Source organism: Gossypium raimondii, chromosome 5 (genome assembly GCF_025698545.1).
Source record: "Gossypium raimondii isolate GPD5lz chromosome 5, ASM2569854v1, whole genome shotgun sequence".
Lineage (NCBI taxonomy): Eukaryota > Viridiplantae > Streptophyta > Magnoliopsida > Malvales > Malvaceae > Gossypium > Gossypium raimondii.
In genome coordinates this window covers 27239027-27261172 of record NC_068569.1, presented here as the reverse complement: position 1 = coordinate 27261172, position 22146 = coordinate 27239027, and the positions used below count along the sequence as shown (strand labels likewise).

The following is a 22146-nucleotide window of genomic DNA, read 5'->3' as shown; positions in this document are numbered from 1 at the left end:
AACGTAATTATTTTATAACTTGTGTTCAATCTCGATATTACAAATAAAGAGAATAATTTATCTTCTTCTTCTTTTTTATTACCTTCCTCGCGTATGTATATCTGTTGAATCTATTTTATTTCTAAAATGAATTATTAATACTTAACTTTTAAAAATTATTTATTAGTAGTTGTGAATGATTAATTTTTATTTCTAAAATGAATTATTAACCCTTAACTTTTTAAAAATTATTTATTAGTAGTGATGAGTGATTTTTTTTTTTAATCTTTTCGACTTTGATAAACTACATAATAACATTACGACGAAAATGATATGTTGGACCATAACATTGAGGGAAAAGCTTGCTATGTAGTACTCCTTCCCAAGGACCATGAGCTGAAAAGTCCATAAAAGTTTGTAGAGAGTGAAAATCGTCTTCTGCAATGCATTAAACCCAAAGTTTCTCCCAAGCAGCTTGGCGATGATGGTCTTGGCCATGCTACTCTCCATGAGGGACACAATTCTATCCGAGTATTTAATTGGTGAAATTCCATCAATCAAATCAGTAATCATATCTCCATCTTGTAAATGAAAACCATACTACTCTTCTTCTTGAATATCGGGAAATTTTGAGTTTCTGATAGTATTAGGTAAAATATCCTTAAAAGGACATATGACCTCCTAAGGCGAACCATACGTATCCCCCATGTCAGGTGGTTTCTCCTCCCTACGTCGGGCTTTCCACCAACTGTGGGGTGGTTTGTTGATAGATTCTTTTACTTCACTATTTTTGGTAGAAGTACCATGGAAATTGTATTATGTTTTGGATTGTATTTTGCTTCTTTTAATAAAAAAATAGATAAATTAATTCTTACATATTAGTTAAAAAAGTAAATTGGTTTTTTTGTTAAAATTTTCATTTATTTCTATTATTAAAAACTAATCTCTACGCATCGACATGAGATATAAGTAGCATGTCATGTGTCATTGTTTATTTCGTCAACCACGCTAGTTTTTAACAGTACAAATAGATAAAATTTTTAAACCAAAAAAAACTAATTTATCCTTTAATTTAATATATAAAACAAATTTACTTATTTTAAATAAATAAATAAAACAACTACCATCTAAAACTAACATATCAACTTCGATTTTTACTTTTACCTCATAACTTTCCATACAATTACTTTTGTTGGAAAGGTTTTTTTTCAAGTAGAAAGAAAATTACTAAATTAACCATGTTGAAGGATTGATAAAATATTTTCTAAATTCGATTTAACCCACTTTATTAAACTCTAAAAATTTGCTAGTCCAAGATTTAGGGCAAATGACCAAAAAAAGCCCTTTTTTTCAATATTTACCAAAATGGGCCGGTTTTTTAATTATTTACCGGAATGGGCCATTTTCCGCGAAATCGCGTCCACGTAAGCGCGATGTCAGGGTACTGTCAGGACATCGCGTCCACGTCAGCGCGATTTGCTTACGTGGACACAAATCGCGTCCTTGAGGGAGCGATTTGCTGACGTGGCATGAACAGTTTATGTTTTTAAGCTTGGAAAACTTTGAAAGGCCATAAATTTTGGCTCGGTTGTCCGATTGAGACGATTTTTTTTTTGATTTTGAATAAATTTTCGAGATCTACGCGCTGACAAATCGCCAAAGGCGGTTTGCCGCAGTTTTCGTTGAAAAAGATCCCTTTTTGCCCCTAAATTTTGATTTTTTCGGTTTAAAATTGAATTTTGAAACATTCAAATCATTATTTTCCTTATTTATTTGAAGTAAACACCGGATATTTTTTTACAGAATTGTCTTATATCATCCTGTTATAGGTATAAGTCAGCTCATTCCACTTTTGAGAAGTTCCCTAAAATTTTCCATTTTATTCAATTTAGTCCCTAAAACCTAAATAGTCATATTTTCAAATCTAAGCTTCGTTTTTCAATTCAAATTCAATTTCATCCTTCCATAACATTCAAATATTCTTAAATATAAAAATTTCATGCTAATTTTGAAATAATTACACTTTAGTCCCTATACTGTAACTAACAAATTATACTTTACAAATTAGTCTATATTCATCTCTAAGCGGTTTTCAGCGTAGATCTCGAAAATTTATTCGAAATCAAAAAAAAAAATCGTCTCAATCGGACAACCGAGCCAAAAGTTATGGCCTTTCAAAGTTTTCCAAGCTTAAAAACATAAATTGTTCATGCCACGTCAGCAAATCGCTCCCTCAAGGACGCGACTTGTGTCCACGTCAGCAAATCGCGCTGACGTGGACGCGATGTCCTGACATGTACCCTGACATCGCGCTTACGTGGACGCGATTTCGCTGAAAATGGCCCATTCCGGTAAATAATTAAAAAACCGGCCCATTTCGGTAAATATTGAAAAAAAAAGGTTTTTTTGGTAAAATAGCCCAAGATTTAACCTCCAGTTTAAAAAAAATTTACATTGTTTAAAATATTTAAAATAATGATTAATACTTGATGCGCGGTTAATAAATAAATCTCATGCAGTAATGGTTAATAATAAAATGACACATCATCATTTATATAAAATAAAAATATTGAAAGACTTGAAAATAAATACTATTAATTTTATTAATTATAGTTAAATATTAATTATAATTTTTTGGGTTTTAAGTTTTAAATTTCAAATTTTAGATTTGAAGTTTTAAATTTCAAATTGCGGATTTGAGGTTTTGAACTTGAGTTTTGAAATTTATGTTTGATGATCATAATTAATATTTATTTTAAGCCCTTTAATATTTTTTATTTTAGACATATGATAACGTGTCATTTATTATTAACTAATGGTGTGATATATATTGTTTATTATGGGTCAAAATAAAATATTATCTAACAATGTATTAAATTATTCTTAACATCTTTAGTGATTTTTAACAATTTTGGTATTTCATATTTTAAGAAGAAAAAAACAAATTTAGGGTTAAATCTGTTATTAGTGCCTATATTTTAAAAAAGTTATGAATTTAGTCTCTATACTTTAATTTGATCAATTTTAGTCCCTATACTTCTCGCATTGCTCAATTTCAATCTCTGTACTTTTCAATTTTGATTTTTAGTCCTAACCTAAATAGTAATGATTAAATTTGTTTAGTTAAATTCAGTTACTAGATATTCTTCAATTGGATCATTTTAAGTCCCTATATATTTTTAAATTTTAAAATTTCAATATTGACATAAATGACAGTTGTTAATCTATCAATTGGATTTTAGTGTCCGACATGACATTACACATACGATAATATGTTTGTTGCATCAAATTTTGGAAACAGAGAACTTAAATTAATAAATTTAATAGTTATCATTTAGTGAGGATTGAAATTTTAAGTTTTGAAAAGTACTAAATCCACAACTTTCATAAAATATAGAGACTAATAGCAAAATTTAACTATAAATTTAACTCTTGACGTTTACATTTTTATGTAAAATATACAACTACATCCATTTATCATTGACATATAGAGATTCATTTTAATGATATTAAAATATAAGATTTATAAATAAGAAATTTATGAAATTAAGAACAAACAGGACTTAAGTGAAATCGGAAGAAGCAACAAGAAAAAACAAAGTGTGGAAAAAGTAAATATTAATGAATGTTGGAACATTTTCAAATATTTATAGTATTTCAATAATTATAAATGAATGGTGTAATTAATCAAAAGATAAATCTTTTGGTCGTTGGTCAAAAGTTATATCATTTGATTTTTGAAAAAATTATAGCATATTCAAACAATATTATTTGAATAGTTATAAAATTAAATGAATAATAGTCATCTATTTATTTATAAAGACACCTATTGAAAGATGTCTCTATGAAGAGACATGAAAATTTCTATAAATAGGATTAGGATTTCATTTGGAAATCACACCAACAAGTTCTAAAAGTTCTTTCTATCCTTCCTCACTTTCTAATATTATTAGATTGTTCTATGAAGAGTTACTGCAGAAATTCTTTGTAGAAATTGAGTTTCTTGCTATATATTGCTTAGTGCTTAGTAGACTATTCTCGTCAGTGCAAAACGCAAATAGTCATTGGCTTCATTGTATCCTCGAGGTTAATTTGCTTGGAACTCATTTGCACACCGAAGATAGGTAGGGGCGAATATAACCTTAAAGATAGTGGCTTGATACACGCCTTGGAGTCTTGTCCTATTTTTTTTTCTATTCGAGTTCCATTTGTGTGTTCTAGATGTTTCTCATTGGAGATTTGTACTAACAATGAATTCCATTGCTTTACACCAGATAGATTAATATTAGACTAAACCTTTTTTTTTTCAACTTGGCTTTTTAGGAATATAATACTATAAATTTAAAAAATTATGAAAATAACCTAGTTTCAAGATTAATTATGAGAATGACCTGATTTCTGCGGTAGAATTGAGTATCGCTATTTTTTTAGGCAGCACCACCCTAAAAATCTTTAAAAAAATAATTTTTGTGGTGCTCCCTAACAAATTGGCGATACAAAACTGAAGCATACAGGGGCAAAATGTTTAAAGACCTGATGAAGTAATTACCCTTTTTAGATTTGCTGAAAAAAGAGTGCAGCATGCGAGTATGGCGACACCTAATTAAGCTTTTGATTTATTTGCATATTAGGTTTGTCCCATTTTGAAATTAAATTTAAATAGCTCTTAAAAGATATAAGAATAACAAAAATAAGCTCTTCTCATTTTTATTTTTATTTTTAAAAAACAATAAACTTAAAAAACTATATAGAGTTCTTATTTAAATTATCCAATATGTCCCTCAAAAAATCTCCTCAATGTATCTAAATTTAAACATTTTCAATTTATTCCCTAACATATTTTAAATTTAATTCAAATTGTGACAGACCTAATACGCAAATAAACCAAAAGTTTAATTAGATGTCGCCATACTCTCACGTTGCTCTCTTTTTTCAGCCAATCTAAAAAAAAATTTACTGCATCAGGTCTCTGAACGTTTTGCCCCTACACACTTCAGTCTGGGGCAGCCAATTTGTTAGGCAGCACTAGGGGTGTTCATTCGGTTAACCGACCCGAAATAACATTAACCGAATTAACCGACCTTTCAAAATCTTTAACCGTTAACCGATCTGAAATTTTTTCGGTTAATTCGGTCGGTTAACCGAATTAACCGAAAATTATATGTTTTTTTATTTTTGGTTAAAAATTAACCGAATTACCCGAATTACCCGAATTAACCAAATTAACCAAATTGAATCACTACATAATTAAATTATTTTTAGACTTTTAGACTTTAGTTTTAGTCTTAGTTTTAAAATTTTATTTTTATTTATTAAATTATTTGTAATTTAATTTTATGATTGGGTTGGGTTGGGTTGAATACTTGAGTTTAGATTAGGTTTAGGTGAATAGTGGGCCTATTTATATATTATAATTTTATTTATTAATTTTTTCGGTTAACCGACCGGTTTCGAACCGAATTAACCGTTAACCGAAAAATCAAAAAATAATTAACCGACCCCCGACCGAAAAAATTCGGTTAACCGACCGATTAACCGAATTCGGTCGGTTAACCGAATTTTTTCGGTTTTACTCGAATTTTGCACACCCCTAGGCAGCACCAAAAAGATTTTTTTTATTTTTATTTTTAGGTTGGTGCCACTTGGGAAAATGGTTGCACACAACTCTACTGTAGAAATCAGGTCATTCCCATAATTAATTTTGAAGTTGATTCATTTTCATAATTTTTTAAACTTATATAGGGTCAGATTCCTAAAAAAGCTTTCCAACTTCAAAAGTATGGTATTATTTTTTTGGTAAAAGATACAAGTACTTGTGGGCTAGGCTTAAGCATGATATTAACACACTTTATGTTTATCCAAGTCCAACCTGAAATATGAGTTTAAAATTTTGTCTAAATCCGCTCATATTTGCAAAAGATTAACCCAAGCCCATTTTAGGTCCACCCATATTATATTTTAATTTTTTTTATATTATATTATATTATATTATTATTTAATAATTGTATATATTTTTATTTGATGAAATTTTTTATACAGTCATCTTAACATTGTTTTAATGTTTATATTAGAGTAATATTATATATTAGTATAGGTTTATTTTTTTAATATGTTTTAAATTACATAATATATAAAAATAACATAATATAAAATATTATAAACTTTAAAAGGGGTCGGGCCAAGATGGGCATAGGCCTTGAATGTTCAAGTTTGAGCCCGACTCATATTTTAGACGGGTCAAAAATTTTTTGTCCAAACTCATTTTTCGAACTTAATATTTTTATTTAAACCCCGTAAAAAGGTATATTAAAATGATAAAACTACCTAGGATTTAGGCAAAGAATATACCTCTCCTATTCCTTTATAACCTAACCAAAGCACATATTCCTAAACCCACACTTTTATAAATAAACCTTCAAAAATGAACCCCACAGAACTTCATTATTTTTATTTACATATTTTCTTAAAACTTTTAATATTATTTTAAGAAGAAAAAAGAAAAGAAAGATGAATAGAGGGCCAAGACCAAATGGGATATATGTGCCACCGGCTCCACAGCAGCAGCCATCCCAGAATTTCAAGCCTAAATCTGAATGGAAGCATCAACAAGATGCTAGCTTTTTATTAATTTATCTTCCTGGTATTTCCCCCCCTTTTTTTATATTTATTTTTACACGGTTATGGGTGTTATTATAAGTTCTGTTTATGGGGCCGACCAAATTTAGTTTCTAAAGACAAATATATTATTATTATTTTATTCGTAAAAAACCTGTCATTGTAAGGCTAACATGTTTACCTGAGGCTTAGCTTTTTAGGAGGATTGAGATTTCAGATCAAAGGTTTCCACGTGTAAATCAAATAAACCTTAAAACAGGGTTTTTATTTGTTGCTTCAATAATTCAACCAAAAAAATTATTAAATATACAGTGCAACATACTCATATCGGCTCGAATGTCCTTCTTCGAATAAACACCTTAATTAGTCCAATTCAGTTCAAACGATCTTACATTAAAAATCGTTTCAACAATTTTTATCATAACTCCTCAAACTCTTAAATCAAAAGATTATACACGTTTAAGCGTGTTCAAACCTATGTCCTTTTGCATGTTGTAACAACACTAACTATTGTTTGAGGTCAGTCATATTATGTCAGTTTAAAGGGGTGTTACGTCTATACTATTATTTGAAAGTTTGATTGAGCTGGTGTTATGCAACAATTGAATCTCAATTCAATTATGATATTACTAAAAAAAATTACTATTTTTATAAAGTGAAAATATTATTTTAAAGATATTTTTGTCTTTTATATTTTATATAAAAATTTTAAAATGCATACACATGATATGATTTGAACCCAAATCATCAAAATTTTCATTATCCTAACTTTATCATTACATAATTTTTTTCATTCACATTGTCATTAGTATTTTACAATTTTTAAAACTAGACCAATGGTCGAATTGGTTAGTCCAATCAATTTAATTAAAAATTAAAAATTAAAAATCTGATTCAATCGGTTTTAATCAATTCAATGATTTCTAATCTAATTGGTTCAAAAGTACTTTTCGAACCAATATCTTGACCGATTAATTTAATCTGGTTCAAATAACATTGGTATTTATACAAGTTATATATTAATAACTCATATTATTGATTTGGTTTTGACATCATAATTTTTTTTTTCATAGCATTCTTTTGGTCTTTCTTTTTTAATGTGTTTCATTTCAATATCTTAATTATATTTAGGGTTTTATGCAAGGTTGTTTGAACTGTATTGGATCGGTCGGTCAGATCGATTGAATTAGGAATCGATCAAGATAGTGGTCTGAAGAGGAGTTTTGAATAAGTTGAACTGGTAATTAGCACAAACCGATAAAAAATTTATTGAACTAGATGTTTGGATTGAATGGTTGAACTGTATTTTTAATATCTTTTATTTTTAATAATTTATTTAATCAAACTGAATGAACCAATCGAGCTAATCAGATCAATAAACTAGTAACCTAATTAGTCTGACCACCAATCTAATTCTAAAAACATTAATTTTATATAAGTTTTGACACATTAATAACCCATGTTATTTTTTTGAATAGACGTGCTACATTTATTTATTTACTTCATATCATATTATCTTTTTCAACATCCGTACAATTCATGGTTTCATGTTGTGTTTGTGTAGTTTTATACACCATAACAATTACTAAATTGATCTATATTATACTCTAAAACACAAGTCAATGAACCATCAATTTAGTTGAATATGGTTGTTTTCGAATATTTGTATTACTCTTTTCGCTTGTTATTCATTTTGCTTTCCGTGCCTGATGTTGCAGCATTCGCAGTGGATCAACTGACAATAACACCCGACTCTTCCACGGCAACTCTAAAAATAGAAGGAAAGCGTCGGCTTCCTAATAACAAAACTTTGCCACTCGATGAAGTTTTCAACATTCCACCAGAACTCCATTTGTCTAAAATGGAGAAAGTATTCGGACGAGGGATTCTTACCCTCAAATTCCCCAGAATTTCCAATGACGTTTCTCAACAACCATCTACCAATGAGTTGGTGGAGGAAACCCCCAACCTCCCTCCAGAAACAACGGCGGACTCCGTCGATGAAAAGATGGCCGATGATGGAAAAGCAGCTGAACCAGAAACAACCGCTATGGAAGAGACGGGTTCAGTGAGAGATAAAAGCGAGGAAGGGAAGTTGGAAGGCGATGGAAAAGGAGAGGGTGCTGCGAAGAAGGATGAAAGCAAGGGATCATCTGCTAATAAGGAGGTTGAGGAGAAAGTGAAGGAAAATAAAGAAACGAGGAAGGAAGATGATAAGACAATGTTAGTGAATATGGGGTTAGCAGTTGTTATCGTCATGGGACTGGGTGTTTCTATGCTTTATACTTTAGTAGGTCATTAACCTTAACTACTTGCCTACTGCCTACCTCTTCTACAAACAATATTAAAATACATTTGAAGCATGGATGATATGCATCAAATATTAAATTTTAGAATGTGTAAAAAACAATATTAAAATATTATTCTATATTTAAATTTACCAAAAATTTCATGAATAAAAACAATGAACTTTATTTTAATTCGACATGATTAGCACAAAAAAGAAATAGCAAATTACATACCAATACATATTTTAATTAATATTTACATTAATAATTTGTATAAAAATAAATAAATAAACCCGGTATTTTCGTGCATTTGAAAACAAATACTTGTATAATATTATATTTATTATGCTTAAAGCCCTTAGGTTTAGATTAAAGAAGCAAAAGGCAAAAATGAAGCTGAAAAACATCCACCGTTGCAGAGATGCAAACTTCCAGTATCTAACCTGTTTTTGAGGAACACATGATCAAACAACAAGCTTTGTTGTGATCCCAGCAAATTATATTCTTCCCGATCATAACTATTTCTTTGTTTAATCCGTGAATCAACATCAATCTTCCCGGTATCTTTCTCGAAACCTTTGACGTACTTTTTAATGTCTTGTTGGAGCTCGCATAGTGAACCTGGTTTGGGAGAAAAGGAAAACTGGAATTTCCGATTCCATTCGCAATCGATACTGTTCTGCTCCATGATGCCGTCACCGCTGGTTAAACCCGAAACATCATGGTTGTATGTGAATGGACCTTCCTGCAGACATAGAAATATTTGACTTTTCTTCTTTTGGACGATATAGACAACAGTTCAATCATGCATGATTTCAACTGCATTTTCTTAGTACATATCAAGCCTCAACTCCGAGATTCTTTTTAACTTAAAAGAGAGGAACATGCCCACATCAGATGCATACCGTATCCAACACTTAGACCCAAGTCTGAATAATACCAGTTTTGACAACCACAAGCCCTAAAGTTACTTGATTTGCCCATCAGTTTTAGCATCTAGATTTAAAAATAATGAAAGAAAAACACTATGAGAAATATGAATATATGAAAAACAAACCTGTTTATCATGGAGATAACTGCTAGGGAAATTGGTGGACGGAATGCTTGAATTTGCATGAGGCAACGATACTCCATCAACATCAACAGTGCCCACGCATTTGAGTGGTGGATCTTCTATTGATGAGAAGTCAGAGCCGTCAAATGTTGATAGTGATACACACTCATCGAAATAGGCAAGGGCATCATCTGTCAGGCATTTTGATATCTTCCTTCTCTCAATACTAGTCTGTCACCATATTTAAGTAGAATTTATTTAGAGAAGAGAGCAAGCGAAGAAGCAAACTCAAAGACCAACATATATGCAAATTATCTGGAAATTTCCAATAGGATCAATGAAATAATCAAAACAACTTTCATGCATAATATTTTGCAAACACTAACTATGCTACTTTGATTCTTCATTTTGCTTGAAGTATCCATGTCCAATACATATTTGGATATGGGCGTGAGGATAAGACCCTCAAATGGTCCTTCAAATACATGGAAAAACTTGAAAAAAGTTCAACATACTCATATTAGACACATATCCATATCGGACACTAACATCTGAGTCTGAATAACATAGAACATTAATGCAATGAAAGGACTCATTATTGTACCTTTAGAATTAACACTTTAACAAAATAGGAAATCCTACATAAACACGGTCATCTAAACTTCCTAAATGATGCAATATGTGTAAACTGCAGTGAAACTTACTTGAACTGGAAATGAGATTTATACAAATTAAAGTGTGTAGTTCTAGAACAGAACGAATTAAATTCTCTCAGATAAAGAACCCAATAAACTGCAAGAATATTATTTGAAATGAATATAAGAATCTGAAAAGTTCTCTTCCAACAGGACTGGTACAATCCTCATCTGAACAATTATAGGCATGCATCAGTACAAAAATTGCCTTTTTATATGTAAAATGTAAAACTGCGTCGGGAAACTTAGTAAACTATAAATGCTTACTTTTCTACGTGGATGAGATTTCTTTGTGCTAGGAGTCTTTGCATCTGGAAGCACTTCCTTCAGAATCCTACTAAGCTCCATGCCCCGGTGTTCCTCTACAGCTAGGTCAGCTCGAAGTTGTCTAGCACGTTCTTGGGACTGAAGATGTAAGGAAATAGGAAAATATACGATTAAATATTTGATTTAGCCGTTGCAGCATACGCATATCAGTAAATTTGGTACCTAGAAGGCTAAAATGTGTACTTAATGTAACTTTAACTTTCATTCTGTAAAGTTAGGCTCTGGGACTAAAGACAGTTACTAATTCTTGACGTGGCCAGAACAACCAATCAAATCAGGACACATGGTATAAAAAATCCTAGTCTTCGCCAGATTGTCTTGTGGATCAATTGCTTTAAAAAAAAACTGAAACAAATGAACTGGAAATTTTTTCTAAAAAAAAAATGAGAGCAAGGGAGGGTAAGTGAAGGGAGAGGAGAAGCAAAAGCCATTGGGCCATTGATCTGCTTTGGACCTACCAGGCCGTCAAGAATTGGCACAATTTTCTTTTTGAGAGAAAAAAAGTAGATCAGGGATTCAGGAGAGAGATAAGTAACACGTATGTGTCCATGTGTCTAGCATATAAAGGTAAAACGTATTTAGATCATAAAAAGACGTTTCAAAGAATAAAATTACCTGCTCGAGCTTTGTAGCATATTCATGCTGTATGTCTGAAGCTAGCTCAACCCTATTGGTGGTTGCATTACTCCTGATAGCCTGAAATCATAAGCAATAACAAATCATTGACTGGCATACAGCTCAACCTCTTTACAAGGTAAATCTGAAGAACACAGTCAGAGAAGCTGTGAGAAAAATAACTAATACCAAAATCAAGTATTTACTTTCTTCTCCAGATTGTTTACAAACTATGCTACTTGGACCAGATACGAGTGTCAAATACAGGTATGTGGAAAAAGCAGCTTTGAAGACAAAGGTATCCTCATGTCCAATGACTTAACTCATCTAGAGATCCAAGGGATAATTTCAAATCCAAGAAGCCAAATTAACTTACACCCTGAAGCTCATTTTGGATATCGGAAATAGCCCGCCTCACTTCGGATTTAACAGTTCTGTATATGTCACTAGCAGCAGTAGCATCTCCGACCAAATTCTCCCCTTGGAATGACTTGAAAAATAAAGCATGACAAACAAAGTGTTTCAGAAGATTTACACATGTAAAACAATAATATTGATCAGCTTCAAAATTAAAAAAAATCAAGCACTTCTTAAACTAGGAACTAAATGCTTCGCCTGAGATAGAGTAATAATGGTTCGGTTATGGTAAGAAATTAGAGTTACCATTCAGTACTTTTGATCTGTTAAAAAACTGAACCAAAAATTAATAGAATGTCATAGGTAACCAAATTCCACTGGCTAGGATAGATTTGGTCCATTCGTTTTTTTAACTTCTCAGTCAAAAACCGAACGAAATATGTTTAGATGTTATCCAGACTGAAAATGAACAGAATTCAATAAAACAAGACTTGAAATCAAACACTATGGCTCGTTTTCAGTTTTCTCAGCTCTAGCTGTGATTAAAACTTCCACATACTATAAACCAATTCAAATTACCCAAAATCTCACCTCCATCAGTTCAGCTTCTGAAAAAGAACTCGTCGAGACCGAATCATTCCATTTTGCAGTTTCTAAACGGGACTAAACCAAAAAAAAGTTTATCACATCATTACAAAGAAAGATCCCTCCTTATTGCACTCAATATCAAACAAATCTTTCAAAAAATTTTGATTCAGAAACACAAAATGGTCCGTAGAGTTAATACCAAACTTGTAGGAGAAGCGTCCAAAGGATCAGTAGGCTTCCGATGACCTGACCGTGTCAAACTAGATCTGCTTTGAGCTGAATTACCCTTTTGACCATTACCCGAAGTAGCACTTAGATTACCTTTGTTCTTGGATTTCATCCAGGAATTACCTTCTTGCTCCACCTCACTCTGCCCAAATCAAGAACAAGAAATGTCAGTATAAAAGAAGTAAACAGAAAAGGAAAAAAAAAAAAAAAGAAACTAAAGAAAAATCAAGTTGCTTATGATTAACCATAAAAACTCAAACCAACTTAAGTTGGCCAGCTCAATCAGTATAATCATATAGACATATTGTATAAAATATAATAAGGCAATATAAATGATATATTATATAAAAATATATTTAAGATTAGGTTATCAATTTTAAAAGAATCAAATTAACCAAAACGAAATATTAAATTTGATAGACCGATTAAATCAGTTAAAAGAGATAAATACCCATTCCCAATTATCAGTTCAAACAGATAATAAACAAGCAAAAATCAAAGAATATCTTGAATAATAAATGGACACATACAAATAATCAAAATTTTAACTTTATGAAAAGCAAAATGTATGATTTTTCATTCACATAGAAAATGTAGCACTGCTTTTTGAAGGAAACAGTGGCTTTCATTAATCAGTCTTACATTAGAACTAATTCCTAAAACGTAATTTGTTTCTTTTACTAGTTACCTTTCCATTTCAATGAGAAAGAAAAAAAAAAGAGAGCAAAAACTGAGTAAAAAGTTTAGACCTGGACAATACTACACATAAGAGGATTACACGACATGAACATTGCACAAATGTTTCAAGATCCATATAAATACATGAACACAGCATATATACACATTCTTTTTTTAATCGAAGCATATATACACAAATTCTACTAGTTCGACTCGTAATTTAAAATGTTACAAAAAAAATTAAAAATTAAAAATAAAGAAATTTCAGTTAACTGAGGTTCAGTTTGAATAACTGTATTTAACTTATCAACCAAAAGCTGAAACAATGTTTTTACTTGAATCAAAATCGAAATGATTTCAATAAAATTAGAGTCAAAGCCGAAATTATAATCAATATTCGGTTTTCTGATTATTTTCCCCTCAGCCCTAAGAAAAATATTCATTCCAGATTCTTCTATATGAAATAAAATTGAACGAGAATCTTATTTCAAAAAATGGAAATGAAAATTGGCAAAACCTCAGAAGTAGCGACATTGGTTCTTGAAAGCGGGGTGCGGGAGACGGAGCGCCCACGTCTCCTTGTATCCACAACGGACAAGCTCCGAGACGACTCCTTGCTAATGCTATTCCCCGAACCCGACCATTGTTTTCCATCGGAGCCAGTTCTGGAAACAGGTCTGCCTCTCCTATTATTATAATCGCCGGCAGCAACAGCTTTGGGCTTCGTTTTGGAAGTGATTCGGTCGGATTTAAAGCCGGAATTTGGGAACAAAGCTCCGCTATCGTCGTCGTCTTCGTCGTTACTAGTGCTGTTGCTGTTATTGTGGTTGGTGGTGTTGACAAAGAGAGGGTTGTCTCGCTTAATGGAGAATCCGGAGAAGTCAGAACTAGAGGTTCTTGAAAAGGCACTTACACTTCTGGATCTACGAGGAGGAGCTGCCGCAGCGCTTTTCGAAGATTCCGACGATGACGGTGCAGCCTTTCTCGAGGTCGGATTCCCTCTTCGTAAAGAGGATTCAAACGTTGATGACACCACCATTGAAATTTACGGTTTTTTTCCTCTTGCGGAAATAAACGTAAGAATGGGAAGAGTCGATAGAAAAAACAAAGATTTACTTTCTTTATCTTCAAGAATGAATCGCTGAAAAAGACAAGAAAAAAGAAAAAGAAGAGACAGTTTTTTTAATAATTGCATTATTGAATTTTATCATCTGCGTTTCTGAAAGCTAGCTGGCGCTATTGAAATTTAAATTTAATAGCATATGCCATTCTGCCGTGAATTATCCAATTATTTTAAATTCCCGCTTCAAATTACCATAACTCAAAAATTCTCGATTAACATTAATATCTATATCAATCAAGTTAAGAAACTAATTTTTTTAACATAAATCATGCATTAACGGATAGTTGGATTAATCAATTCGTAACTACTAAGAGGGATGATTGACTTTTAAAAATCATATATAAATATACTCCAATCTTATAATATCGTGTTAATTTTAATAGATAATGATAATAATTTTAAATGTTAAGTTGTGATAATAATCAGAATTTAGGGATAAGTAGATATCATTTCCTTTAACCATTATTATAAAACATCTACTTCCACATAAATAGTTTTAAAAAGAAAAATTGTTTAACTCAAAAATCAGAAGAAATGGCTACTTCTCCCTGCAAAGGTGTTGGGTCTGACGATTCCTTTACGGAAGGTTTGACCACCAAGAAAAATAACCGATTTAGGGATAAAACCAAGGGCTTGGATAGGGATTTGCTAGTGGATCGGCCTACTATGCGCTCAGTCTCTTGGAAAGATTTGCTTGTAGGAAATTCAAACCCAGATTCAAGGAGATTGGTTGCTCCTTTTGGTGCTAATGCGGATGAAGATTTAGATTGATTGGAAGGGGATATCAAGAAATCGCTTGTTAATGCTATCCCTTCCATTGAATCTTCTGAAAAGATTCAACAGATTCTGATTAAGGATATGGGCACTATAGTGGTTTTAGAGCTCCTGGGACGTAATATAAGACACTCACCATTGCAAAACAAAATCTATAGCCTTTGGGAACCTTCTTCACCATTTTAATTGATGGACATAGAAAACAGGTACTTTTTGGCCAGGTTTCAAAGCAAGAGTGATTTGGATAAAGTGCTCTCTGAAGGCCCCTATATTATTTATGAATAGTATCTAACGATGCAGCCTTGGGTGATGAGTTTCAACCCTGCACAACCATAGAAAAGAAACCCTAACAGGAGGCTCACAAGGAGAGGGTTTTAATTTGGGAAAACTGGCCAGAGAGGGTCATGGGGGCCAAATTGGGAAGTTTAACGCGTTGGGTTATAAGGGTGCTGCTGGCTCATCAGGCCAATTGGAGAAATTAGGTCGTGTTACTGTTGGGTCTTTAGGACCAAATGGGGATATTGCTTTGATGAGTAAACGTAGGAAGGAAACGCTACATGCTAAAGTTCTTTTGGACAAACAACCAAGCCAATCTTTTGGGCCGAATGTTGCTCTTGAGGGAGAGAATCCATCTTTGTTGGATCAGGCTGTGAAGGTTGGTGGGAGTCATCAAGCCCAGCTAGTGGATGTTGAGGAAATCATAAGAGCTTCCTGACGTCGTTGGTGATGTTACGGCAGTGAGAGATGGAGTCAGTTTGATTTCTGGTATTCAATCGACAGCAACTCATTTTAATCCTGCTTTTAAGGGGCCGGCAGAATTTTATCTCTTTTATTCAAAAAATAGATAAATTAATCTGTATGTGTTAGATTTAAAAGCAAATTAATTCTTTTGTTAAAAATTTAATTTATTTCTACGATTAAAAATTAATCATTATATATATCAATATAAGATACACGTAGCACGCCACGTGTCAATGCCTAGTTATTAAAAACGTGTCTAATTAATATGTTTGGAGGAAGTAGTGGGTTTTCTTTATTGGGCTTTGGTTTTGTGTCCGAAATTTGGAGCTTTATTATATAGTAGGTACAGTTAGAAGCTGTCTCATTAAGCAAGAATTAAGAAGTATTTTCACTTTGGTTGCTAAGGATGTTATAATAACAGGATTAAATTTAATTGCAAATGAATCTTGTTATTGTTAGAATGGAGAAGTTGATGTTAGTGTTTGACATGTGCTACTGTAATAGATCAGTTGTCATTCAATTTAATTAAATTTATTGTTAAATTTAACAATAAAAAAATATTAAAAACTAAGGTTTTTAAGCACCAATAAAAATTTGTCATATCATCAAATTTAAAGACATGAAATTATTATTATACACCCATCCATAAAGAAATTATTTTATGAACCCTTCCCACCACGTTATTCATGGTCCCTTTCTAATTATTTAATTACATTTAGACAATCTTTTTCATGTCACTGACACATGATTTTGGTAATCTCGAACCTTGAACTCAAAATATAGAACCCCAAAACCTGAACCTGTAACCCTGGACCCTTTAACCTTGAACCCGAATCCTGAATCTCGAACTTGTAACTCGTAACACTGAACCCTTGAACCTTGAACCTGAACCCTAAACTCTAAATCACTAAACCCTAAATCTAAACTTTGAGCCTCAAACCCTAAACCTTAAATCATAAACCCGAAACCTCAAGGTTTGGGGTTCAAGGTTTAAGATTCAAGGTTCGAGGTTCTGGATTCAAGTTGAAATAATTACTAAAATTATATGTTAATGATATGAAAAAAATTGCATAAAAATTATTATTTTTTTAAAAAAATTGGTTGCACAAAAATAAAAAATATTAACTTACAGAAAAAAAAAGATTAAGATTTGTAAAAGAAGAAAATATTCATTTATAATTTAAAAATTAATTATTTTAAGTAATTTAATTAAAATTAAATTAAGTGAGAGAAAATATTAGATATAGATGAGCGTATAATAATACTTCGTTATCTTTAAAATTTAACGACGTTTATTGGTGCCTAAAACTATACTTTTAGGATGATCCTAATATAGTTTATTTCTTAAAAAATACATAATGTTAAATTTATTGATGTGACATTTTAAAATAAAAAGTTCACTTGGTAACAATATAATTAACAATAGGACATTATAATAAACTTGAATTTAATAAAATAATTTCAAGAGTGTTAATAATTAGATCTGAAAAAGTAAAAAATGATAAATTCTTGGAAATAAAGAGGAGACTAACCAATTAAGGTAGATAGACTAAAATTGGAGTGCAATTGGACTAATATTTGGAGGCACATCAAAATTTTAATTGAACATGTGTTAATTTTGTAATTGATGTTAATATAAAATGGATAGGACCACTTGAATCATCATTAAAGATGATAGGGTCAGAAAGTATGTCAACAAAACTTTGATTTGTCTCCTAACTAGAAAAAGTAATGTTATGATACGACATTCAAAGTAACTGTCATTTCACTTCATTAAATATTTAATGCCAAGTTTGGACCACATCTTTCTTTACCAAAAAATTAAACCTTAATTTTGTTCAAGTTAAATACCAAGTAATTTGCCATTTAACTTGAACCATTGACTGATTCCCATTTCTACAAGATAGACTACAAAATCACCATCAAACATGGTTTTCCAGTTCTTCTGCAATTTAATGGCAGCCATATAGCATGACAACAAGCTATTAACATTTAAATATATAATGCACTATAGAGAGTTGCATGATTTTTAGACAAAGATGAGCTAGATCCAATACCTCCTTCCAGAGGCCAAAAAGTTCGCAACCGAAGCTCAATAGAAATAGCCTCGGCATTTCGGTGATCCGCATAAGCATTTCTTCCTTCCGTTTGCCGGGGGGTTGTCGGCTTGGGTCTCCCCTGATTGCGGAATACCGTAATCGAACGTCAACTCTGTCATAGGAGGGATGTGTTTCTTTGCAAAGAAAGCAATATGGAGAAACGCTTCGTTGTTATGTTCATACATCACTGGCTGCCAGAAAACATTTGGGGTGCAACTATGGTTCATAAATCTAGCTACATTTCCACTGTTCTTTGAACTTATGATTACGGGAGACGGGATATCAAAATCTTCGCTACTTTCGGCTTCGAAATTCCACTTGAAGGATTCGTAGAGACGGTTCGTATGAAAAATGTACTCGCTTTCACCATCTCCACTTTCCTGCCTTGCCTTGGTTTCATCAATAACTTCACCTGCATATTCACAAATAAATGTACCTGCTCGAATAGGGTCCCATGACCGTAGACCCCAACCACGATCTCTTGTCTTGAAAACTTCTAAGTGAGCTTTCAAACCAGTTTGTATAACTCGGTTTTTGCAGTTCCGAATACAAGGGCAAGTGGGACCACACTCATAAATCATGGGTTTTCGACACGCTAGAACCCCATTGGTGGTGTAAGGGAAATCGCCCCCGTTCTTTTGAATGCAGGAGCAGTTAGAATTTCCAGGTTGACACGCATCATGGCAGCTGCAAGCATAAGAAGGTTGCACTAACTTGAATGGTTTTGAATACTTGATAGTTGGGGAATATGTGAAGTAAGCAGGCCCCTTTTCATCATCAACCTCATTTACGAGTGAAACAGGTGTGCTTTCTGCACCTGAAGTGAGGTCGGGAATAATAAGTCCGGCCCTCGAAGGAAGACCTTCTTTCCACTTCTGAATTGATTTCCATGTGGCAAAAGCAGCTGGCTGCCCAGGGATCCTTCCCAACTTATACTTGAACATGTTGCAACCCGATTTCCCTTTCTCCATCCACGATTCTTGGATCTTGTAAAGCCCGTCATACACATAGACCTTCGACATTTGATGGACATTATCTTTCAAACCCCGAATGACTCGTACTTCATTTCCTCGGTGGAAGCTCCTTTCCAAAGCAAGATTGCCCCTTACAAGCTGCTGATCGGATGCTTCTTTATCTCTACTGGCACTCCCACCTTGACCACTATATACCAAAACATCAGGATCTTCAGCATCATCATCATACCCTCCAGATGAAACGATGCTTAAAGCCACTCGCTCACCCTCTAAATCGCCGCTCTTGATAGCCATGTAGTCAATTCCAGCCATGGATGGAAAATGCAACCCCACTAAAGATAGCTCCATCCGGAAGAAGAAAATGTCCCCGATTTCAACACCCGGAACAACCCCGATTCTCTTTTTCATGTTAGTCCGCACCCCTTTGGTCAACATCATGTTGGCAGCTTTCAAGTCTGAACGCTTAATAATACTGGAATGTAATTCCTTAGCATCTTCCATTTGGCTAAGCTTTCTCCTAAGTGCATCAAACCTCAAAAGCACACTTTCGACCAATTGCCTGTTACCATCATCTCGTTCGGATAAACTGATTCCAGGATTGAAATTCATAAGAGAAGTTAATACAGACTCTGAATCTTTTCGCCTCTTTGCTTTCTTCTTCACAGAACTTGGTCCGGCTGACTTGTGTTTATGACTGCCATTGCCAGAAGCTGGTGCTGGTTCGGCTCTAACTGACCGAAGCGGAACAGCAGTTGAATTTAAGTAATTTTGGTTAAGGTCAGGTGTAGGTTGGGATACTTGTTGTCCACTAAAAGGGAAAAATGGTGAAAACCCAGACAGGAAAGGGCCATTAGGAGGTACACAGACAAAAGGAGGACCCTCAGGTGGCTCGGGGAATAACGGAACCAATGTCCGTAGTGGCTTTACATCCAAAACTTTAGATTTATCACTAGGATTTGTTGGACCGGTGTTTCCACCTAACCCTCCTTCCATTTCAAACAAAACTAAAGCTTTTCAGCCAAAGTATTTTTCCCCCTTTTTTCTTTAAATCAATCCAGTTTTCCCTCTTCTATGCACAAAACCAAGCTCCTGTATAAAGCAAAAATAAAACAATTACGGTTTTAAACCAAAATTTTCCCTTTTACCTCGTACCTATTTCATTTTACTCAATCCTTGACATGTTTAGGCACAAAACCAATGTCCTATGTGAAACAAAATTACACAAAAATCAAGCTTTTCCACCATTTTCCCCTCTTTTATGCACAGAAGCAACCTCTTGTATGAACCAAAATTACACAGAAATCAGGATTTTTAACCAAAAATTTCCCTTTTTCCTCAAAAACAAGACATACCCATTTTAATTTGCTCAATCCTAGACATGTTGATGCACAAAACCAGTGTCCTGTGTGAACCAAAATTACACAAAAATCAAACTTTTCCACCAACTTCCTTTTCCCCTTTTCTTCAAGTCACTCCACTTTACCCTCTTTTATGCACAAAACTAAGTTCCCGTTTGAACCAAAATTAAACAAAAATTAGGGTTTCAAACTAAAAATTCCCCCCTTTTATTCAAAACCAGAAAATACCAATTCCATTTTTTCTCCAACCTTATTCTTAATTTGTTCAAGCACAAATTCAATTCCCTATGTGAAACATAATTACACAAAAAAAAAATCAAGCCTTCTGGGAACAAAAATCCATTCTTCATTAGAACCAAGTGACACCCACTTCATTTTTTTTTCACAAACTTCGAACTTAGTTATGCAAAAAAAAAAAAACCCAACAAATTATATAAAAGAAATCAACAGAAAACAAAAAGTAAATAAAAATAGATCTAAGATTCTTCTCTCTTTGAACATATGAAAAGAAAATGATTGTTCCAAAAAAGTAAGAAAAAAAAGGGGCGCGTAGTATTACCTGGTGGAAGGAGAAGAGCAAAGAAGAAAGGGAGAAGAGGAAACTAAAGTAAAGAAAGAGAGAGTGAAAGTTTGATGTATGAACTTTATGAGTTTCGAAATGTGTCTTTTTTTTGGAGAAGTGTTCACTGCTTTGTACACGTTTGACTGCCACTGTGTTTCTATTTCAATTATTAAAACTGCTTTTGCTCCTCTTTCTACAGAAATCCTCTCTGGATATTTATTACCATATATAATCTGCATACCATTTATGCATGTAATGAAATGTGATTTCTCTTTTCACAAAATCCAAAAATAATACCACAATTTTTTTTGCTATAATTAACGAATTAAAATTTTGAAAAATTAATATTATAACATTATGTTTATTTTTAAAATTTATATCTTTAATTTATATTTAAAATAATAAGAAATAAATAAATGGGATACATGACGGTTTCTTAATTTCATTTATAGAATTAAAAACTCAATTGTCGATATATCAAATCATAATTTATATAAAGATATGTTTTACTAAACTAGTTGAGATAGAAAAGATTTGAAATGTTAATATTAAATAAAAGAACCAAAATAATTAGTGTTTAATGAGAGACATTGAGAAATAATTATCGTTATGCAAACTAATGTGTAAGAGATATTGAGTAATAATTATTGTCTGGTGGAGGAGCTAGTAGTAGTTTAGTGGAACTGCGGCTGTTACACTAAGCTTTGCGTCAAAAATGGAATATTTGTATCTGACATTTTCCGAGAACTATTGACGGTGTTGCTTATCACATGCCTAAATGTGCTGATACAGGTAGTTCTTTGATACGTTTATTTAGATCTCCACCGGCTTCGATCATGAACTTGTTGGGAAGAGATCGCAACATGTCTATTTCCTATTGATTATGGATTTATCTTGCGAAGTTATCTTACGAAGTTACTGGTTTTAATTTGAAATAATAATGGTAAGAATTTATTAGACAATATTTAGTTTATATTTATGTAATTGTTTATTTTTAGTTAATTCATATTAATTATATAATAATGAATTTTATTTTTATTATTAAATGATAAAATCATATGTAATAACAAAAGTTATTACATATTTATTGC

General features: G+C 32.5%; 3 protein-coding genes across 3 annotated transcripts; 1 reads left to right on the top strand and 2 right to left on the bottom strand.

Annotated features, from left to right (window-relative positions):
- The first annotated feature begins 6429 nt into the window (after positions 1-6429).
- On the top strand, positions 6430-9041 carry LOC105770659 (inactive protein RESTRICTED TEV MOVEMENT 2). Its single transcript, XM_012591965.2, has 2 exons — positions 6430-6619; positions 8313-9041. The coding sequence occupies exons 1-2, from the start codon at positions 6487-6489 to the stop codon at positions 8894-8896; spliced, it is 717 nt and encodes a 238-aa protein (XP_012447419.1). The 5' UTR covers positions 6430-6486; the 3' UTR covers positions 8897-9041.
- Positions 9042-9206: 165 nt separating this feature from the next.
- Positions 9207-14643, bottom strand: LOC105770658 (uncharacterized). The gene is made up of 8 exons (XM_012591964.2): positions 13942-14643; positions 12718-12888; positions 12522-12593; positions 11950-12063; positions 11574-11654; positions 10899-11036; positions 9940-10167; positions 9207-9627 (listed from the first exon to the last, which is right to left on the bottom strand). Exons 1-8 carry the CDS (start codon positions 14461-14463, stop codon positions 9247-9249), a joined length of 1707 nt encoding a protein of 568 aa, XP_012447418.1. The 5' UTR covers positions 14464-14643; the 3' UTR covers positions 9207-9246.
- A 3166-nt stretch (positions 14644-17809) lies between these two features.
- On the bottom strand, positions 17810-21218 carry LOC105770657 (histone-lysine N-methyltransferase, H3 lysine-9 specific SUVH1). Its single transcript, XM_012591963.2, has 2 exons — positions 21053-21218; positions 17810-20224 (listed from the first exon to the last, which is right to left on the bottom strand). The coding sequence occupies exon 2, from the start codon at positions 20126-20128 to the stop codon at positions 18155-18157; it is 1974 nt and encodes a 657-aa protein (XP_012447417.1). The 5' UTR covers positions 20129-20224; positions 21053-21218; the 3' UTR covers positions 17810-18154.
- Positions 21219-22146: the final 928 nt, after the last annotated feature.

Coding starts and splice junctions, on each gene's coding strand:
- LOC105770658 (XM_012591964.2), bottom strand. CDS start 14,463: ATGGTGGTGTCATCAACGTTTGAATCCTCTTTACGAAGAGGGAATCCG. Junction 12,064..12,521: donor CAGAAGCTGAACTGATGGAG/GTGAGATTTTGG, acceptor TTATTTTTCAAG/TCATTCCAAGGGGAGAATTT. Junction 11,037..11,573: donor ATGCTACAAAGCTCGAGCAG/GTAATTTTATTC, acceptor TTACATCTTCAG/TCCCAAGAACGTGCTAGACA.
- LOC105770659 (XM_012591965.2), top strand. CDS start 6,487: ATGAATAGAGGGCCAAGACCAAATGGGATATATGTGCCACCGGCTCCA. Junction 6,620..8,312: donor TTTATTAATTTATCTTCCTG/GTATTTCCCCCC, acceptor CTGATGTTGCAG/CATTCGCAGTGGATCAACTG.
- LOC105770657 (XM_012591963.2), bottom strand. CDS start 20,128: ATGGAAGGAGGGTTAGGTGGAAACACCGGTCCAACAAATCCTAGTGAT.